The sequence below is a fragment of the Pinus tabuliformis genome, chromosome 3_2, assembly GCF_031772625.1.
Source record: "Pinus tabuliformis cultivar Carrire ecotype Pingquan chromosome 3_2, CPIR1, whole genome shotgun sequence".
Taxonomy (NCBI): Eukaryota; Viridiplantae; Streptophyta; class Pinopsida; order Pinales; family Pinaceae; genus Pinus; species Pinus tabuliformis.
In genome coordinates this window covers 625,101,211-625,122,660 of record NC_142302.1, presented here as the reverse complement: position 1 = coordinate 625,122,660, position 21,450 = coordinate 625,101,211, and the positions used below count along the sequence as shown (strand labels likewise).

At 39.3% G+C, this 21,450-nt stretch overlaps 1 protein-coding gene across 1 annotated transcript in view; it reads left to right on the top strand.

Moving 5' to 3' along the window:
- LOC149182181 (pseudouridine synthase and archaeosine transglycosylase (PUA) domain-containing protein) overlaps positions 1-21,450 on the top strand; it is a 128,615-nt gene that overhangs the window by 30,712 nt on the left and 76,453 nt on the right. Inside the window, exons 2-3 of the mRNA XM_089416792.1 lie at positions 2,236-2,317; positions 2,430-2,497. Coding sequence (XP_089272918.1) covers positions 2,236-2,317; positions 2,430-2,497 — 150 coding nt within the window. The remainder of the gene's footprint in view (positions 1-2,235; positions 2,318-2,429; positions 2,498-21,450) is intronic.

Below are 21,450 nucleotides of genomic sequence, written 5' to 3'. Positions count from 1 at the left end.
TGACACCATGACAACACTTCATGGTCAACCGTATTAATGGGGTTTATGGGAACTGAGTCATTGTTCTTTAGGACCTTTGTTTCCATCGCATCCACCATTTTCTGGTGGCAGATTCTGGTTCTGTTGTGCCCTTTCTAGGCATATCAATCTATTTTGCATGGCAGTTTTTGTTGAGTGAAACTGGATTCTGTGTGTCTTACTACTATGAATGCTGTAATACGATTTCGGGTTGGCTTTGTTGAATTCATGGCTCTAGGCTTAGGCTCAACCCTAGTGGGGTGTGGCTCTTACAGTCTGGAATTCAAACTTTCCAGAATCTATCCAATTCTTCTTAACTTTGAGCACAGCTTCTTGGGCTTTATGCAGATTCTTGGGTTTCCTTTCTCTCAAAAGGAATCTAAAATTACCCTCAAGAGTGCCTAAATAGTATTTATCATGATAGTTGCTGTTGGAGGTTTAATATCCATGTGTAACCTTTGCAATATATGATTAAACCTCTTATTGAATTCCTTAAGTGTTTCATTTTCACTCTTCTTTGTGCTATTCAAGGCAATGAATAGTCTTTGTGCTAAAACCTATTTTCTTTGTGCTCTCCCTAGTTCTTCGAGAAGGCTTTCTCAAGAGGATCCCATGCATTGAAACTATTATCCAGGAAACCTTTGAACAATTCCACTGCGTCATCTTTCAAAGATAATGCAAATAGTTTCATTGTGACATCCAAGGGCCACATGTATCATCTCTATGAGTGATGTCTCACTAATATGTATGAAAATATGTGCAAGGGAAGTTTAATAGGTGAAACGCTCCTACTCATCAAGGAATCAGTGTTCTTAGGAGACCTAATACATGCCTAAAAGTAAGGAATGTGCTAGGATGTCTTCTCCAAGAACTCAACCAACTTGTCCTTCAAGGTGCAAAAGATGCCAAATCAAGTGTCAAACAATAGATTCATAAATGGATATACGAGTCAATCCAACCATATGCTAGTGTAGATCGACTTGTACCATCCTCAAAATAATCACCTAGATCCATCAAGGAAGGGGATATCCTAGTCAAATAAATAATATAATATGACCAGGCCTCAAAAAATATGCCAACACAATGAAACCAAGGGAGCATTCCACTAGGAATAATAGCTAACCATATAAAGACATTGTCCATGAACAATGGCGTCTATCGAACAAGGGTCCAATCATAACATATCATCCAATATCTAGCCTTTGAGAGAGCTAGATCAACATAAAAACATGTGTATATAAGGAACACTCTAATGCATAAAAATATGATGAAGGATACATAGAATATACAAATAATACTCCTCCCCCAAGGCGCTCAAACATAGGTGGTACCAAGATGAAATTATTCTAAAAATTGCTCTTAGGGTTAATACATGAACCGATGTACAAGTGATCTACTCTCACTAGCATGCCTCAGTACCCACCAAGGTGGTCAACAGACAAACTGTCACAAGGGAAGCAAGTCTAGGAGAGCACGCACAAGCAATATGCCCCAGATTGATGGAAACTCTCGACCAAAACATAGTGCAAGCCTCTGATAAGTGTGATAAAAGTCATTAGTATGCAATCAATGAATCCAGAAGGACCACTGTGCCCCAAATGTTTGTGTGATAACAATCACTAGTATGTAATCATCCCTGAAGTGAATAAATCCACAGATGTGACCTGCTTGGGCGGGGTCTTCAATCATGACTTAAGCTTCGTGCAACATGAGGGGTAACGGCTACAGTGTTTAATAAGTTGGTCAGCACGTTGATAGGATATGAGATACTTTTAATGGAATAAAATTAAGAACGTTTATTGCTTCTATTAAGTTGCTAACTTAATTAGTACCTTTTAAAGATTTCACTGACTTTATATGTACTAAATTTATTAATTTTATTTAAGCTTGTTTCTTAGTTTTTTAATAGAGTAGCATACAGAAAGGGCACATGGCTCTTGTCCTTTTTTGCCTTCATAGTTAGTTGGTCATGTTGTACTTCTCAGTTCCATTGGCTGCTTTTTGATACTAGTGGACATTGATAAAATATGTCTATCTACCTATCCGCATATGGTTGCTGATGCTAAAATTGTTAGAATGATTTTGGATGTATCTGGATCAGTCTCACTAGTGTGGAAACACAAATGACATTGGGGTTAGTTCATTGCTTTTTGTTAGGAGTTCCTAGTAAATGTTTGAGATCACTCTATGTAAGTATGCAGACATCCTGCCTTTCAGGTTTTCTAGTGAGGAAATTTCTTCCCAGAATCAAGTAAAGGCATCTGTGCAACGCAAGATCCGTCAAAGCATTGCAGAGGAGGTTTGTTTTGCCACAAAGACTGTTGCTAGCTTTACAAATAATGTTTAGAAGAAAAATCAACTTCATAAACCTTTGCTATAGTCAGAAACTTATGCTTTCATTTTTCCTGCAGTATCCGGATTTGGAGCCTGTATTAGAAGATTTACTTCCAAAGAAATCTCCTCTTATAGTTGCAAAATGGTATGCATTCATTCAGCATATTAATTTATTTTCATAATTTTCAAATTTTGATGTTTCTGTTATTTCTCATTTTTAGATTTCTGATAAAACTTTCAATCATACACTGTTCTTAAGAATAATATTGTTATCCAAATATATTGACCATGAGAAAAAAGAACAATCATAATGGATAAAGAAATTATAAAATCAGAGTGAACTGCTATCGAAGATTGTCTGGGATTTGCTCTGGCACATGATATGTGATTACTTGTGCCCATGAAAAGCAGGAGCTTACATATTTATGCCATAAAATGGTAGCATAAAAATGCTTTAAAAAACATTTGTTCTGTTTTTCGTATCTGTAGCCAAAACATTCTATACTTCTTTACAAATTGATGTTAAAAATATTGGCTACTCATCATCAAATTCTGAAATTTAGCCTTGGAAAAGGTGATTCCCTTCTTGATATATTCCCTTGGCATGTAGAATGATGTATAAATAGAATTTTATACTTAATTATTCTGTGTTATTTAGTGATGAGAGTAATTGGTGATTTGTGGCCTATTACTTTCCTTACTAGGACGAGGATAATGGTAGAGCAAGACAAGAGTATGCCCACCACCTTTAACTAACAGGTGACTTTTGTTTATTTATTATGTTTCCCAATCACGGCCTCTAAGTGTGCTATATTTATTCACACTAATTTGTTTTGCTGCTATGCTCCGTTACATTCAAAAAAAATTCGAGGCATTTCAAGGGCATGGTAACTATATTACTTGAGTGTGCCTATCTAGGGTTGGGGATCAAAGTTACAGAACTGACCCAGTCATTGAACTAGTCAATACCAAAATCGGGAACTGAGAAAAAACTGGAACAAAAAACCTGTAGAACAAAAGATACATCAATATTCATATTTCATATATATATAAAATCATGTGCATCCAGACTATTATACACAAACATGCAAAGTTTCTCATATATATAGCAACGGTACATATAACCAAAATAGCATTGAATGCAATCCATATTTGAATAAAAAATACATCAACAATGAGGCTCTACCGATATATATATAAAATACATCAACAATGGGGCTCTACCGATATCATCCAAAAAAATTCATGCTACAACAAATACCTACGTATCATCAAGATCATTGCCTATATTGGGATCCCCATCATCAATATCACTATCTAAGCATTAAAATAAGATAGAAAAAACTTAACATGTCAAATGCCACTAGTGACTAACATCAAGGTACATAGAAGGTTTGGTGCTCTTGATTCAATGCTAGTTCCATACCCTCATATACGACAAAATCCAATAGAAACATTGCAATCACCTGAATCCCGAAATCCTAAAAACTGTTAATTTGCTGTATTTTAAGTGGGATCTAAAATTTTACTTTCTCCATTTGAAATCCAATGAGTTTGGAACCACTTTCAAACATTGAAACAATCAAAGGTAATGTTAAAAATTTAAGTAGAAGTACATATCATCAAAATCATTACCTATATTGGTATCTTCATCATCAATATCAACCTCTAAGCATTAAAACAAGATAGAAAAAGCTTAATATGTCAGATTGAGTTTTTTTTAAGCGATGGGTACATTTTTACTTGGGTCATGATAAAGTAGTTCAACAATCAATGCCACTAACATCGAGGTACATATAGGGTTTGGTGCTCTTGATTAAACGCTAGTTCCACACCCTCGTACATGACAAAATTTAATGGAAATGTTTCAATCCCTCCAATCTTGAAATCTTAAACATTGTTAAGTCTGCTAGAATTTGAGTGGGATCTAAAATTCTACTTTCTCCACATGAAATCGTACGAGGTTGGAACCACTCTCAAACATCTAGAAGCAACTAATGGTAATGTTAAAAATTTAAGTAAAATGATGCAAAACTGGTCGGATTGGTTGGTTCCATCTGTCCCAATAACACTAGTGGGGATCACATCCCCTGCATTCTTCTTATCACTAGTGACATGGCTATACTAAGTAATGCTCCTGAAAATTGGTGGTGGGGATATTCCCTAAGTATTGGGGATTTTGAGGCAATTTGATGAATGTTAGATATAGTGATGTTTACTTTGTTAGTAATAAATGTATTAGACCTAGCAGGTTCCCTCTGCAACGCAGTAGCTACTCAGTAGCCCCTTGCTGCTGGGATCTCAGAACTTATGGATCCCTCAGAGGAGGGCGATCCTCTATCAGATTGAATTCAAGGAAATGAAGAAGCTGCAGAAGTGTTTGCCTCCCTTATCATAGCGACAGGAACTCCAAGAATCAAGCCAACAATAAACAAGTTTGTTAAAAAGCTCGATGATATACCCTAGTCGAACGACCTTAGTGCTCTTGATTAAATACAAGTTCCATACCCTAGTACCCTATGTGCTCTTGATTATTGGGAGTCTCCCCTGCATAGAGGGCTTGGTTCTCTTGATTAAATACAAGTTCCATACCCCAGTACATGAAAAAATCCAATGGTAACATTGCAATCCCCCCAATCTTGAAATCTTGAAAAACAAATAAGTCTGTTGGATTTTGAGTGAGATCTAAAATTCTACTTTCTCCATATGAAATCCAATGAGGGCAAAACCACTCTCAAACATCCTGAGTCATTTCATGGTAATGTTAAAAATTTAAGTAAAAGGATGAAAATGAAAAATAAAGGAGAATGTCACTTTTACTTTAAGAATTTAACATTACCATGAACTGCATATCAACACTAGGGCCATAGGCTTGAACATTAGGCTGCCCCACTCAAAAAATCTTCTTTTTTATAACTTGAGAGGCATCTAGAAGCATCCAGAAGATATTTTAGTCGCCTAATAAAAAATTAGAAGCGAAAAAATAAAATAAAATACAAGAAAAAGTCAAGTTAGAAGAGGAAACTCCACCGTATGGCCTAGAAACGCGTTTCCGGTCGTACTGGCTACGTTTCCTCCTCGAGAAACGGGCCAATATGGCGGGAAATGAGTTTCCAGACCATACGGTACGAGTTTCCTTGTTTCCGTTTCGTTTCTGGCCAGAAACAGACCCTTCTCCAACGTTTCCTACAACTTAGCTCACAGTATACAGCAATATCCTTTATAAATGCGCAACAAATGATCAATGTGCAACCAACAAGCACCAATTACAATCCATTACATAAAAATAAGAGTTTACTCATGACCAACACTATGTTCTAACAATACAACCAACTAAACTTTTCTCCACAAAAGATTACTTTTATTTGTCAAAACAGTCATTGCCTTTATACAACCCACCAAACTCTTATGCAGCAGTCGAATCAAGGAATCAATGCATATATATGTAGACAAAAAACTATAATGAGTTTTAAATACAATGCCACACTGGGGCAGCAGCAACTGCAAACTTGCTTGGATCCTTCAAATACTCCTTCACTTTCAAATTTGAAATGATGGCTATCAAAACTTCAACAACTATAGCACCATGTCATGGACATGACTTGAATGCTCATATATAAATGCTTTGACTAGGGTACGAACAAATATTCTTTGATCTTGCCACTTCTTCAAAGAAAACAATCTGCCCTCATATATCACACAGAATTTATGGAGAGCTAACAACGCATATGCCAGAATGCAATATATAAAGAGTCAACGATACCTCCAGTATTCCAATAAGAATGATGAACACAATAATGACCCACTTGTAGGAGCTACGCACCAATGAAAGGATTATTCCACATGTTCATGCATGTATGAACACACAGAGATGAACCGACCAGCTCGTTGCTTTAACACACAACTTCTCTTGTGCGAGTCTCTCTGCTCTCCACGCCACTGCGAAGTTGTTCTGCGGTGCTTCTGATTCTCCAGACTTTCACATCTATAGCAGTGATCAACACTCCAACATCATCCACGGTCTTCCACCAAAAGCATAGCAACGTTTAGCAAAATATATATCTGATATTTCTCGGAATGCCCCCCACAAAAATATCAGAATGCGCCAATTGACTTTCTGCTTGCTCTAGCTTCTCCGCAAGATCTGAAATTTGACCTGCAACATAATCTTGGTTCCCTAAGAGTGGCGAAGATGAAAGAGTATTCATCCAATATTTATTCCATAAGAGGTCCAAGAGGTGAGAATCAAGGGATGACTGTATGGAGGAATATATAACGCAGAGTATGGAGGAGAAACCGGTGGTATATGGTAGGACCGGTGGTAATAGGGACGAAAGAAAGATCCAGTCACAGGGCAAGCGCATGGAAACCAGAACTCCAACGTTATATACTAGCGTGGAAGGCCACCATTATTAACCGGGAGCGAAAGGGAGTTATAAAACTGCGCCACAATGCTAGAACAACGTCGGTCGATATGAACCTTGATAAGGGCACCAATTGATCGGATAAATATGCTCATGTGAAAATACTAACTGAGAAACACCATAAATATCATAGTCATCTTCATAAATTATGTCTTCAAATGGAATATCTTCATGTAAACTACAACCATTTGCATAAATCCACTACCCATCTTGATCGACCACCACTCATAACTGCAGTTTTGATTAGCATTCAGGCAAAGTGTCTCCAACTCAGTGCGTGGAGACACCAACAAAAAGCAGAGACTTGATAGTAAGATTTTAACGCACAATTTTCAATGCCTTCACATGTAATTCATACCAATAAACACAAGAATTAAACATCACACAGAGAAGTAAATACCATACACTTCATTCTTGTAACTGAATATCAAAAATCAAGTTGCTCCTTCAGTGAAACTCTACAATACTCACACCAGTCCAATCGTTCCATCAAATCTCACTGCAAAATTGACTCGAACCTCAGGTCGACGGTTCGAATCTGGACATCCGACTGGTGTCCCTTCCCATGCCTCTCATCGATGGACTACCCATGGGAGTCGAATGCTTTGAAAATATGCCCCTGAGTGTCCTTGTCCAATTGATTGATTCATCACACAAGCTCGCTGAACCGTTCGAAGAATGGTTGGATCAGCAGATGAATCATGATAATAAGGATAACAAAGAAGCGTCCGATTCTTCCCGTTTTGCTGCTCCTGCAATGACATGCATAATCAGTGACATGTGTATAGGATGGGTTCACCGTTAGGGAGCCAAGTTCGACATCCCCATCGTGGTTTTCTACATGGTGGGGGCATTCACCATGTCTGTTATGCATTCCCTCTGTAACCACACGCCGCAGAAGAACGTAGAAGAAGAAAACGAGCCTTTTCAGATCCCGGGCTGAGCTTTGACCTTATGCTGCGCAAGTCAGACTTGCCTGCGGGCTGGCGGGTTGTGGATATCAGGGCTTTGATACCAGAAAGCCAACAACCAAATTGAGGCTCAACTTAGCCACTCCCATGGCAGATGCAAGAGATCGATTAACCATCAGGCAACGCTAGAGAGGAAGGATGAGTCTGAAACAAAATGGTAGACAAAGAATCAAGACAGATTTTCTATCAAGGGAAAGAGGACAGAGAATAATGGGAGAGGAGTTACGATGCAGAAACCTAAATTTGAAACTTGCGCTCTAGCTGTTAGTGATGTCAGTTTCTGCAATATGGGCAGAACAGGCAAACCATTTCAGGGCAACGCATTATATGAAGCAACGGATTATATCATGTCAGGGCAACACATTATATATGCATCAGGATTATATGTCTGGGCAGCATAGCATTATATGCAGGTAATTATAAAAACCCGGTTAGAGAAGAGCAAAGGGGCAGCGCTCTGTATGCAAGGCAGAAAATAGCTAGAATAGGGAGTTACAAAGCAGAGGGAAGCCAAAAATGGCGCTGGAGAAATGACAGAGGTGGCAGCTAGAATTTAGCTGAGAAAATATTCATAAGTGATGGTAGAAATGACCTGCACATACAGACCATAAAACAAATGGCTCAAAGTAATTATGCAGGGCAGGAATACGCCTGCTCTGATACCATGTTAAACACACATGGCAGCAACATAATCTGAAAGATAAAACATGAGAATACATTTTTTATTAACAAATGATATACATTTATAGTACATGTTCTGACCGTTGGGTTCCACATCCCAAGGTCTCTTGGACTCCTTTAGTCTATTTGACTTCCACACTAACCCTTAGAGGATTAGGTGTCTAACAAAGGGGCTCTTTCCCCTAGGTTGCAACCCTTGGAGGGCTTGCTCTAGGCCCTCGAGGCCTTCCTCCCTTAGCCGCTAGGCCTTTGAGGCCTTTTCTTGTGTGCCACAACCCCGTCTTGCCTCTTTTCACCCTTGCCGTGGACCAACTTGGCCTTGATCCCGCCATCGCTGCCCTTCTAGCCCTCTTTAGCCTTAATGCTAGCCTTTCTAGGCCTAGCATTGCCCTATTTTGGCCCTTCTTTGCCTCTTCTCACCCTCTGATTTGGTTATCATTGATGTTTTCCCTATAATATTTGGTGTTTGTAGCAATTATCAAGCTAATACTTGTGGTTGCAGGTGGTTTCTTCATTTGAGGAATTGTGGGCAAATTCTCCATCCATCTTCAAGGCCAAAAGGCCAAGGGGTTTGACTCCTCTAATCCTCACTTCCTCACTGTTTTGTTTACAACCATAATATCATTTGATAACATTAGTAAAAATCTCATTTAAATGCCCTAAAATCACTTAATAAATCACCTAATACATCACTAAACACTATTTTGCATTCTAAGTACTCTAAATTGAATTCACTTACTGCTGTCATAAGAATTATGTTTTTTAATTGGAACATAAGTTTGTTGTTGGTTGATGTCCTATTGATAAGCATAACTCATTGTTGAAAAGGTTGTTTACATTGTCTATATTGTTTACATTGAGTTGTTGAAGTAGTTTGATAATTGGTGAAGTTATTTCATAAGAATACTAACACATTATTGTCTCTTGTGAGTTTCATAAGCTTCAAAGTTACAACTTTACACTTAGTAAGCTTACTCACTCGACACATTATTCTCAAAGATCTAAATTCACCTCGGATGGTTAGTATTGTCACATTGAAGATCTAATTGTTTTACATCTAATTGACATTGTGATAATTGGTTAATTGCTAATCATGCCTAAAGAACATCTAAATTGTGAGCAATCTCTTGATTCTTGTGTTATCTCGTATAAGTGTTAATAAGAACCTTGGTTAATTGTTCTTGGTAATAAGTGCTCTAGTCTCTTTTACTTGCCATCATTGTTACTATCGTTTCATGGTTAAGATATATTGTGGATGACAATTTTATCTTTGGCATATTGGTAGATCATTGTGAAGAGCATTAATCTCATTTATTTACCTGAGCAATTATCTCTTGGTTATCTTTACATCCCTTGAGCACTATTTTAATCGAGCATTTATCTTGTGTTTAAGATTGTCGCCTATTTATTGTTAAGTACTCTTTGTCATATTATAATCACAACTAAGTGCTTAAAATTGTGAACAATCTTAACTCAGGATCACTCAAGCATCTTGCATTGCATTCTAGGCTTAGTCTTGCATTTAATTAAACTTACCTCCAACCATAAGCTTGGTTGATAGAAAGTTAGGAACACCTTTCATATCTTGCTTGCGAATGCTAGACTCTCTCTAGTGGTTAAAACAATGACCTTGCAGTCATCAGAGTCACAGTCTCTGCTATTAGAATATTCCTATTTAGTATTTAATGCTCATTCTTTTTAGCTGTTGCTATTTGTATTCTTTTAGCAGTTTCTTAGATGAAACTAAGTGTTTCCATATTCTACATAGAAACCTGATGTTTCTATTATTGTAAATATCTCTGTATTATCATTGAGCTGTTTGCTCATTCGAAATTAATTCATTCAACATTCTTTTATGGTATCAGAGCGAGGTTAAGAGATTTCTTGAACAATTATTCTCTCTGCATCCTAATCTCTTGAGTCCTTTCTAAGGTCGAGCCCTCTGTAAGCCAGGTAGCCTTCACTGAGTCTTAGCCTCGGCTTTGCTCACTGTGATAAAAGCTTACAGTCGTCCATCTCGATACAGAAATGGATTCTTCTCCTGCTTTATCATTTTTTTGAGGAATTAATCTTGTGGCGGTGACCGTTTCGTAGGAGCGGGATTCGTTTTTTGGCTGGCCAATTTGCACTCATCTCGTCTCCGATTCCTCTATGGACTGTTTCGGCATTGGGTTTACAAGTTAGCAATTCTGCTGTGTTTTTTCATCTGGGTAAAGTCGATTTGTGATTTCTCGTCATACACGCCATCTCCGACAAAGGCCTCTTCGGCTTCGATGATTTCTTCGAATTCTTCTCTTCGAGATCAAATTTGAGGCGCCTGAGAGCGCTGACGGTGCTGGAAAGGCGATCGAAGACCTCAATCTCACAGAAATCATCTTCCTCCTCCGCAATCAAATTGGCGAGTCTCCTAAGCTCGTTCTTGAGCTCCCGAACAGAGCGAAGGCAGTTTTGTGTGTGAAGGCAGTTTTGTGTGTAATTTCTAATATAGGAACCCGACTACATTCAGCTCTGGGGTACTCAATTCCCGACGCGACCAAAATCAGTGCATGACAAACGTTGAAGCCGAACAGAATGCGCAGAATCCTGCCCTCCTTGAATCGTATCTGCACTATTTTTTTCTGAACCTACGGCTTTCTGCTTAGGAAACAGAAGCTCTATCCACTGATACATGCAATCTACGGATACATGCAATCTTGCAATTCTTGAAATCGCCTTGAAATTAAAGCCCGGTAATTTTTTGCTCAACATGAAACTTTGACGGCATCTGGTTTTTTTAAAAAACGACGGCTCACGTATTTTGGCACGCCCGGTATTTTTTGCTCACGTATTTTGGCTCAAGTATTTTGGCAGCGGAAGCGGTGGGACCAGAACCCAGTCTACGTATTTTCAGTCTACGTATTTTTCAGTCTACGTATCAGTCCAAGCTTTATATGTATGTGTTGAGAAATGTGCCGACTTATAACAGCTGAAGCCGACATATCTGTGGACTGATATAGATCTGAAGCATGGTGTTGACACTTGCACATATTCTTTTCTAGAACAGAGTGTGAAAAAATTCAGCCTGAGACAGCGTTTTTTTTTTTTTGAAAATTCAGGACTGTATAGTCAGTGAAACCTACTCTATTGCTACAGCAGTGTAAGGGTACAGCTACAGCAGTGGAACCTGCTCTATTGCTACCTTTTCTAGACTGTGGAGATATATATATATATATATATTTTTTTTGACTTCTGTATTGTCTTTTGGAAAATGGCCACGCTCACCAATCTGATGTTAGAAGGAAATCAACGCTTTAATGGCAGCAACTATAACATTTGGAAACAAAGAATGTTGACCATTTTTGAATACAGGCGTCTTGATCAGCTCATTTTGGGCAAAGAGCTTCGTCCCGTTACAGCCGGTACCGATCAAGATAAATTTGATGATCGAAATCGAGAGGCTGTTATGCTTCTCAAGCTCTCTGTCGCTGATGATCAGTAACCTCAGATTCCTTCTGGCAAGACAGCTGCCGAAATCTGGCAACAGTTGAAAGAACTGCACGAGACATTTGACAAAAGCAGAGCCTTTTTTCTCAAAAATCAGTTGTTCTCCATCATGATGGACGAACATATGTCTTTACAGGAACATCTCAACAAAATTAAAGACATTCGAGATCAGCTCGAAGCCATTGGTTGGACCATGGAGGAAGAAGATATGGTAGTCATTACTTTGAAAAGTCTACCGAAATCTTATGAACACTTCATAGAAACACTCAACATTACCACCACAAATGTTGATCTGAAGTTTACAGATTTATGTACCAAACTTCTGCAGCAGGATCGGTGGAAACAACAGTTTGGTAGTAGTGCTTCATCAATGTCCTCGGAAAATGCATTTTCTGCAAAATATCAGTCCTCTCAGTCCTTTCAGCAGAAAGGCTCCTCTCAGCCTTTTGATCCTGCTAGGAAGAAAAGTGTGCAGTGTAATTACTGTCACAGGTTCGGTCACATGAAGAAAGATTGCCGACAGAGGATTGCTTCTGAACAGAGGAAACAGGGAGGGCCACATCAGACAGCAAATGTTACAGAACATTCCGAGCAGACAGAGTCTGCCTTTTACGCCTTTATGGCTAAAAGGTCTTCAGATCCTGTTCCTTCCTCTGCATGGTACATTGATTCTGGCGCATCACGTCATTTCTTTCACAGGCGTGACTGGTTTATTGACTTCTCACCTTTCAGTGATTCCGTGGTATTTGGCGGAGGTGAAAAGTACACAGTAGCTGGCAGAGGTACAATTCAAATTCAGTCTGGTGGGCGCACACTTATATTTCTGAATGTATACTATGTTCCTGGTATGGAAATTAATCTGCTATCTGTCAGCCAGATTATGAGGAATTCTCCTCAACTTGATGTAGTGTTCAGTGCCCACAAGTGCTCCATTATTGACAGGGAGACTAGTTTAACAGTTGCTGTTGGCCTAGAGAACCATGGTCTATACAGGTTACTTGACACCGGTGACTCTCCAGAAGTGGCTCTAGCAGCACGTATCTCTCCTATCAGCACTCTATGGCATCATCGATATGGGCATCTCAATATGCAGTATCTCTCTCAGCTCTCTCGGGAGGGACTTGTGTCTGGATTACCTGATATTCAGACTCAGCAGTTGGGGGTATGCAGCGCCTGTCAAGCGGGAAAGCAACATCGGTCTTCATTCAAAAATGGAGAATCTTGGCGCGCATCTAAGGTACTTCAGTTACTTCATGCTGATATTTGCAGTCCTATGAATACAGCTTCTATCACTGCTTGCAAATATTTTTTACTTATTGTAGATGATTTCAGTAGAAAGATGTGGGTATATTTTTTAAAAAATAAATCTGATGCTCTTAGTACCTTTCAGAAGTTTAAAACCTTAGTGGAAAAAGAATCTGGCTGTAACATCATGACCCTTAGGACCGACAATGGGGGGGAATTTTGTTCTTCAGCGTTTGCCAACTTTTGTGATATTCATGGCATCAAACGTCAATTAACCACTCCTTACACTCCTCAGCAAAACAGTGTTGTCGAGCGTCGCAATCGCACGGTTGTTGAAATGGCTCGTTCCATGCTACAACACAGGAGTGTTCCAAACAAATTCTGGGCTGAAGCAGTATTTACTGCTGTTTATCTTCTTAACAGATCACCCACTCATGCTGTTACAGGGAAGACTCCTGAAGAGGTTTGGTCTGGCCGTAAGCCTAAGATCAGTCATCTCAAAGTATTTGGCTCAGTTGCATATGTTTGGATTCCAGCTGCTAAGCGCTCTAAGTTGGATTCCAAAAGCCAGAAACTCATGATGACAGGGTACAGTGATCATCACAAGGCCTATAGGCTGATAGATATAGCCACTGGTCGTCTTAGCTTCAGTCGGGATGTAGTATTTGATGAAGACAGAGGATTCTTTCAGTCTTCTTCTTCTGAGCAGTGTTCTGAGGATCAGCCTCACAATGTTCTTCTTCCGGTCGGTCCATCTGATGGGAGGGATGATGTAGCATCAGTATTTGATAATACTCTATCTGAGCTTCCTCCAGAAAATAACCCTCCTCTTGCGGCCCCTATTGCTCTTGAGTCTTCTCCACCTCCTCCTGATATTGGTTCCTCTACTCCTGATATTGCTTCTTCTACTCTTCGGCCTAAATGGTGGGCTAAAACCATTGGTGATCTCCGGGATGATGAGCTCCTTGAAGGTAGAACTTCTAGACATAAGAACAGACAACAGTCTACAGTCAATTTTGCTCTTATGGCTAACCTACACAGTACTTTTGAGCCTCAAACCTATTCAGAGGCTAAGGGTACATCTGAGTGGGAACAGGCTATGGAAGCCGAATTCCAGAGCCTTCAGAAGAATCACACATGGACACTTTCTGATCTTCCTGCAGAAAAAAAACCCATAGGTTGCAAATGGGTGTATAAAGTGAAATACAAAGCTGATGGAACCATAGACAAGTATAAAGCTCGTCTTGTGGCTCGAGGGTTCTCACAGAAGGAAGGCATTGACTATGAGGAGACTTTTGCTCCTACAGCCAAGATGAGTACCATAAGGCTTATGCTTGCCCTAGCAGCTCAGTTCAATTGGAAAGTTCATCAGATGGATGTAAAGAGTGCTTTCCTAAATGGTGATCTCCAAGAAGAAGTCTACATGACGCAGCCTCCAGGATTCAAGGTTGCTGGTCAAGAACAGAAAGTGTGTCGGTTAGCTAAAGCAATCTATGGATTGAAACAAGCTCCTCGGGCTTGGTACATGAAAATTGATCAATACCTGACAAATCAGGGTTTTCAGCGGAGTCCATCTGATGCAAACCTGTATATCAAGCATACTGGTGATGATATCTTGTTTGTGGTTGTCTATGTGGATGACCTTATCATTACTGGCAGCTCTGCACATTTGATCCATGGGATCAAACAAGATTTATGCAGCACTTTTGAGATGACTGACTTGGGACTTCTTCATTACTGTCTGGGGGTTGAAGTTTGGCAGACTGAAAATCAGATCTTTCTCTCTCAGTCCAAGTATGCCAAAAATCTTGTGGACAGGTTCAGAATGCAGGATTGCAAACCGGCCACGACTCCTATGGAACCAGGGCTCAAACTTTTAGCACAGTCATCCTCTCCCCTTGTGGATGAAACTTTATTCAGGGAATTAGTGGGCAGTCTCATCTACCTTACTGCTACCAGACCTGACATCAGTTTTGCAGTAAGCTACATTTCCCGCTTCATGTCAGCTCCTAAAGCTGATCATTGGCAAGCAGCAAAGCGTGTGCTACGATATGTGCGTGGCACTTCTGATTATGGTCTCCTATACACTCGAAGTTCCAAACCTATACTCCGTGGTTACACTGATTCTGACTGGGCCGGTTCGGTTGATGACCGTAAATCTACAGCTGGGTATGTGTTTAATCTAGGATCCGGTGCTGTTACTTGGACTAGTAAGAAGCAACAGGCAGTGGTTCTCTCCTCAACAGAAGCAGAGTATCGGGGAGCAGTTAAGGCATCCTGTGAGGCAGTTTGGCTTCGACGTATGCTTGCAGATATGCATGTTTCCCAGACAGGGCCTACTTCTTTGTTTTGTGATAATCAGGGAGTGCTCAAACTTGCCAAGAATCCAGTCTTTCATGAACGAACAAAGCATGTGGAAACTCATTGCCACTACATTCGCCAGCTTGTTGAAGACGGCTCAGTTCAGTTGCAATATGTTTCCACAACAGAGCAGCCCGCCGACATTTTCACCAAGCCTCTTGGTCCTGATAAATTTGTAAAATTCAGAGGATCTATTGGTGTTGTAAATAGATTGAGCATTAAGGGAGGGTATTAGAATATTCCTATTTAGTATTTAATGCTCATTCTTTTTAGCTGTTGCTATTTGTATTCTTTTAGCAGTTTCTTAGATGAAACTGAGTGTTTCCATATTCTACATAGAAACCTGATGTTTCTATTATTGTAAATATCTCTGTATTATCATTGAGCTGTTTGCTCATTCGAAATTAATTCATTCAACATTCTTTTATCTGCAGCACTGGAGGCATCGGATATGTTAGATTTCAAGGGGAGGTATTGGTAACCAAGCCTTTGCTTGCTTCGCCTTGACTTCTCTCTGCCACTTACTTTTGAGACTAGCCTCAAAATAGATAAGGATCAAGGGATATACTTAGCTAGGCATATAATTAAAATCAATTAAGATGCTGGCATCACACTTAAATCATAGGATTTGCATCTCATAGAGGATAGCTAAGCATTTAAGTAACGATTGTTCATTCGGTCACCTAGTTTTCAATTGATCTAAAGAAATTAGTTGACTCCATAAGGCACTAGTCTCATAAATAATTCAATCTAATCCTTTTAACTTGTTATAATCAACCAAGTGGCTAGGCCATTCAATCGTGTCTCCTGGACTTCTTGGTTGCCAATAAGTCTTGCATTTCCATCTTCCATAGGGACTACCCCCTATAGCCTATTGTTGGGAGACAACTAGAATGGAGGGGTCAGGGATCAAAGTGATAGCCCTTGACCTGAGTCATTGTCACACCGTGCTTGTACAATCTGAGCGACAACAGGCCAAAGAAAATTATGATGCAAAACTCAGGCCCATATTCAGTCCTACCTGACAGAGGATAGGGGCTCAAGTATCCTAGACAATAGATATACATGTATTGCATCCAAGGAGGCATTAAAATCTCAGATACTCATTATCATGTCAAGGGAAATTTGTTAGAAAATTATATATTACAGAGCAATGGAACACATAAAATATTGCAGAAATATAAATACAGAAAATGCATAAAACAAGAGAGACACAGATATACGTGGTTCACCTAGTTTGGGCTACATCCACGGAGAAACAGCCAGTCCTTCTTTATTATATTATCCAGCAAACTAAAGAGATACAACCTACAACAGATCCGTTGTAACACCCTCTTCGCTCTCAATCTCCTCTCTCTTCCTCACTCAGAATACAAATATACATAGACGCAATACAATTCCCTCATATATAGTGAGGGGTTGCCTTCTAGGGCAAAAAACCCTAAATTAAACATAACTTCTACCGTCAGATCATCTGCCTAATGAACGGCCTAGATTGACTAGAATTTACTAGACTTTTACAAGGCAATTTTACATCTATTTTTTAGCTTCGGGGGTGCTGCCCCTGAACCCCAGCTGGGGGACTGCTGGCCCCCAGACCCCTCAGGACCCCCGCAGGGGGGACAAGTCCCCCCGCACCCCTCCATGTGGAGGGGTGTACAGTCTTCCTAGGGTATACATCCGGTTGAAACCTTTGAATACAGAAGATAATCAGGCTCCACACCCAACAATTTTTTTTCTTGAAGGCTATCAATTAACAAATGATGGGAGGAATTTGTCATACCTGAACTTCTAAAATTATTGATGAGCCTTGCAAGTTTTAAAAGACACTCTTTTCTTTCATGCTAGACCTGTACTTGATCTACAAAAACAAGACAATAATACATACCTTGATTTTGTGTTCCAGTCCTTCTCCAAACTTCAAAATTCACAAGAATGACTTGCTCGAATTAGGAACCTTGCTAAGATTTTCTGCTTGTCATGCATCCTGGGATAAGGAGAAATATTGTAGCAAGACATCATAGGTTTTGTCCATAACAGGTGTTATGTTAGTCCCCTACAAGAACTTAGTCTTGATTAGGGAAAATTCAACCCTGATTTTATGTTCCAGTCCTTCTCCAAACTTCAAAATTCGCAAGAATGACTTGCTCGAATTAGGAACCTTGCAAAGATTTTCTGCCTGTCATGCATCCTGGGATAAGTAGAAATATTGTAGCAACATCATAGATTTTGTCCATAACAGAGGTTATGTCAGTCCCCTACAAGAACTCAATCTTGATTAGGGCAAATTCAGGCCTTCCAAAAGGCTCGGTCTTCTCCTTAGAATAGATTCTAACTTTAATGCCATCTATAGAAGAGTTCAACAACATACCTCAAATTTTGTCACAAGACTTCACATTGTATGCAATGCTACACAGACTGATGTAGATCACTAACCCGCATTATTCCATAGAGAGTACATTGCATGGTTCCACATGAAACCTTAGATGGTACTTGCACTTTCGGACTTGAGCTTCATAGATCTTAGGTATAATAGACATAGATTTCGTCTCAGAGTGATAGTCTCACACATCATGCATGGACAAAAGGCTTCGGGCTTGGACACCTTCCACAGAGCTTGCCATTGACACTTCACAACAAATAAGTCAACAACTTTTGATGAATAAATGGTCTATTGCAAACAATGGTATGAAATTTCAGCCTTCCTCAAACAATTCTTTTGATCTTCAAACAAAAAATATCTAAGTTGCAGGAAACGTGGCCCTAGGGGTCGTTTCCTCCCGGGAAACGAAACGAAACCCGGAAACACGTACCGTACGGCTTGGAAATGCGTTTCCGGCCGTACTGCCATGTTTCCCGAAACGGAAACGTGGTAGTACGGCCGGAAACACGTTTCCAGGCTGTACGAGCCACGTTTCCCCAAATTTATGTGTTGTTTTTAAATTTGTTTTTAAATTTTTTTTAGGTTTCCTGGATGTTCTAGAAACCTATTTTAAAGTTATAAAAGAGCAGTTTGACTCATGAGTAAATGTGATGTAAATTTAATCTTAATGTTTAAATGTAATAAATTATAATCATATAATGTAAATGTGTCATTCATGCTTTATGATTGCACATATATATAATAATAATTTTTAAATATTTTTAATATATATATATTATTATATATATTCGTGTTTCCCCATTTCCAAAATTTGGGGAGGTCGCGTTTTGTTTCGCTTCCCGTTTCCTCGTTTCGTGCAACTTAGAAAAATATTTATATTAGTCTTGTCCTTGTTACCAAACCATCCCTTAGAAATTCAATTCAAACTCAATATTTGATCATGGTCCAGGATAAGGCCTTATTTTTGGAGGGCTTCGACCACACTACCTCAGAGAGTTGCAACAACAATAGAAGGAATTCAGGCCTTTCCATAGAGGTAACTTGGACGTCCTTCAGAGAGAACATGAGCTCGGATAGAACTCAGTCTTGGATAAGTAGTTGCTCGGACTATCACGAAAACATAGATTAGGATCATTCCTTGCAACTTGGGCAAATCACAGGGTTTCAAATCTTAAATTTGCACACTGTATACTTCGTTATTCTTCTCGTTGAAATATATAACTAGGTTTGGCTTTCATAATGACATATGTAATCATGATTTTATGTATTTGATGTAATAAGGAAAATAAATTTATTAGGTCAAGCTCCCATTGGGAGCTTCTAGGGCTTGTCATTAAGTCTACAAGTCAAAAGAGTCATTGTCATGTATGAAAGACCCTTCTTGGGCATGTTACATATTGTAAAGAAAATTATTTGAGTCAAAAGACCCTCCAAGACCATGTCATGATGCAATGAACAAGTTGACCTACGCAAGCAACAAGTCAGCGTAGAGACAGTGGCAAGTTAGGCCTAATTTGAAGTGACTGGAAGCCTATATATAGGGCACTCGACCTCACTCAAGAACACGCATACGACTCACACAAGTTTGATCAAGGAAGAGGAGAAGTGCGAGAAAGAGGAGGACAAAAGGAAGAGAAGAAAAATCGATTTTCTAGGACTATTTTTGGGTATTCTTCTCACACGTGCAAAGTGGATTAGGGCATCCTTTTGTAGTAGCAAGTACCATAATTGTAGTCATCTTCAAGGGCTGAGTTTGGGTCAAGAAAGGTCTTTCTAGCAAGCTGAATTGTCAAAGAAGGGAAGTCTAATCAAACGAAAAAGAATGTAGGCAAATTTGCCCATTTTCAAGCCACATGTGTGACCTAGGGTTTTTGTAGAAGAGGCCGAAATTGTAGGTCTGCAACAACAAGCCAAAATTTTGAACTAGGGTCGAAATCTGAAGTTGTGGAACAAGTTTGACCAATGTTGACTTGAAGGAAGAAAAGTTCAACATGGAGAAGCTTTGACTTGGTCTTGGAGGGGTCTTGGTCAAGGGTCATAGGTCTTGGAATTCATCAATTGAAGGTCTATAAGAAGAGAAGAATTCTTGTGGGTTTTCTTCTCAGTTGGAGAGGTTTAGGCCCTGGATGATCGCCTACATCTTGTGTCCTTTGTCTTATTGTTCTTTATTTTTGGTAGCTTTTTGATGATACAGAACATTAATAATAACAAAGCAAAGAAGAAGTTAATCAAGTAAAGCAAAAATACATCACAAGCAATTATCACTAGAAGAGAAATCACCTGCACTTGCTTCCCCCAAATTTCTCAACATGGTATCAGAGCTAAGCTGACAAGTCAAGAAAGCGCAGCTTAAAGAAGGACACTCAAGGGTCGAAGCACTAGAAGATCATCAAGATTATCAGTCATCAAGAAGGACCACTCATCTTAAAGGCACCTAAATGACAAAGATTATCATGAACGAAGAAGTCCTTAAAACCCTCGTTCATTCAAAGAAGGATTCTACACTTGAAGAAGTTCTTGGGAACCTCGCTTAATCATCACCTCGAGAAGGAGGGGACTTCAAAGACCTTACCTCTACTTAAGGAAAGAAGGACTACAAAGCCTCTACATCAAAGAAAGGCCATGAGAAAGGCATTGTTATCATCGTCAAGGAACTAAGGTGATCTCTCTCTTTTTGAAGGATCACTTTTGAAGGAAGACGTCTTCATCAAGAATACGTCTATTATCAACATCATCATCAAAATCAAGAAGGCAACAAGTTGAAGATATTGTCATCGAGGAGTATCTTCACAAGTAAGGATCTTTATGTCCACATCTGAATCTATCAAAATGACTTCATTTTGCAAAGAAAGCAACAAATTGGTTGGGTCATCAAACTTTCTTGCATGGAAGAAGAGGACAAATTTGATCCTCATAGAAAACGAAGTCATCGATTATGTTAAGGGTTCCATCACTAAACCTTCAAAGGAAGAAGCTCAAGCTCTTGCAAAGTACATGAAAGGGGAAGTAAGGGCTCAAAGGATCCCTGTAGAATCCATCAAAGGTCCCCTCAAACCCTATGTATCAAAGTTGGGGGCATAATTTTTTTTTACGAGAAGCTAGTATAATTATTCTCCGTAAGTACTGCTGGAGAGGTGATATCATTAAGACAAGAACTCTACAATATGAAGATATCAAAGGAAGATGGAATAACCTCATACTTTATGAGGGTATCAAAAATAAGAAACCAGCTACAAGAATTGGGAGAAATAATGTCTGATAAAGAAATGACCACCATAGTGCTCAATGCACTACCCGAGGAATGGGGCAACTTTACATTAAGCATCTATGGAAAGAAGGAAGCTACCCCATTCAATGAACTTTGGTCATTGTGTAAAATTGAAGAAACCAAGCTGAAGGAAAAAAGTGATGTAGGATCAAATGAACAAGCACAAGCATTTGCTGCCATGGCTAAGAAGAAAGGAAAATTTGGAAGGTTTGGTCCTTAGAAAAAGAACAAGAAGGATATGTCGAAAATCTAATGCTATGGCTGTCATGAATATGGGCACTA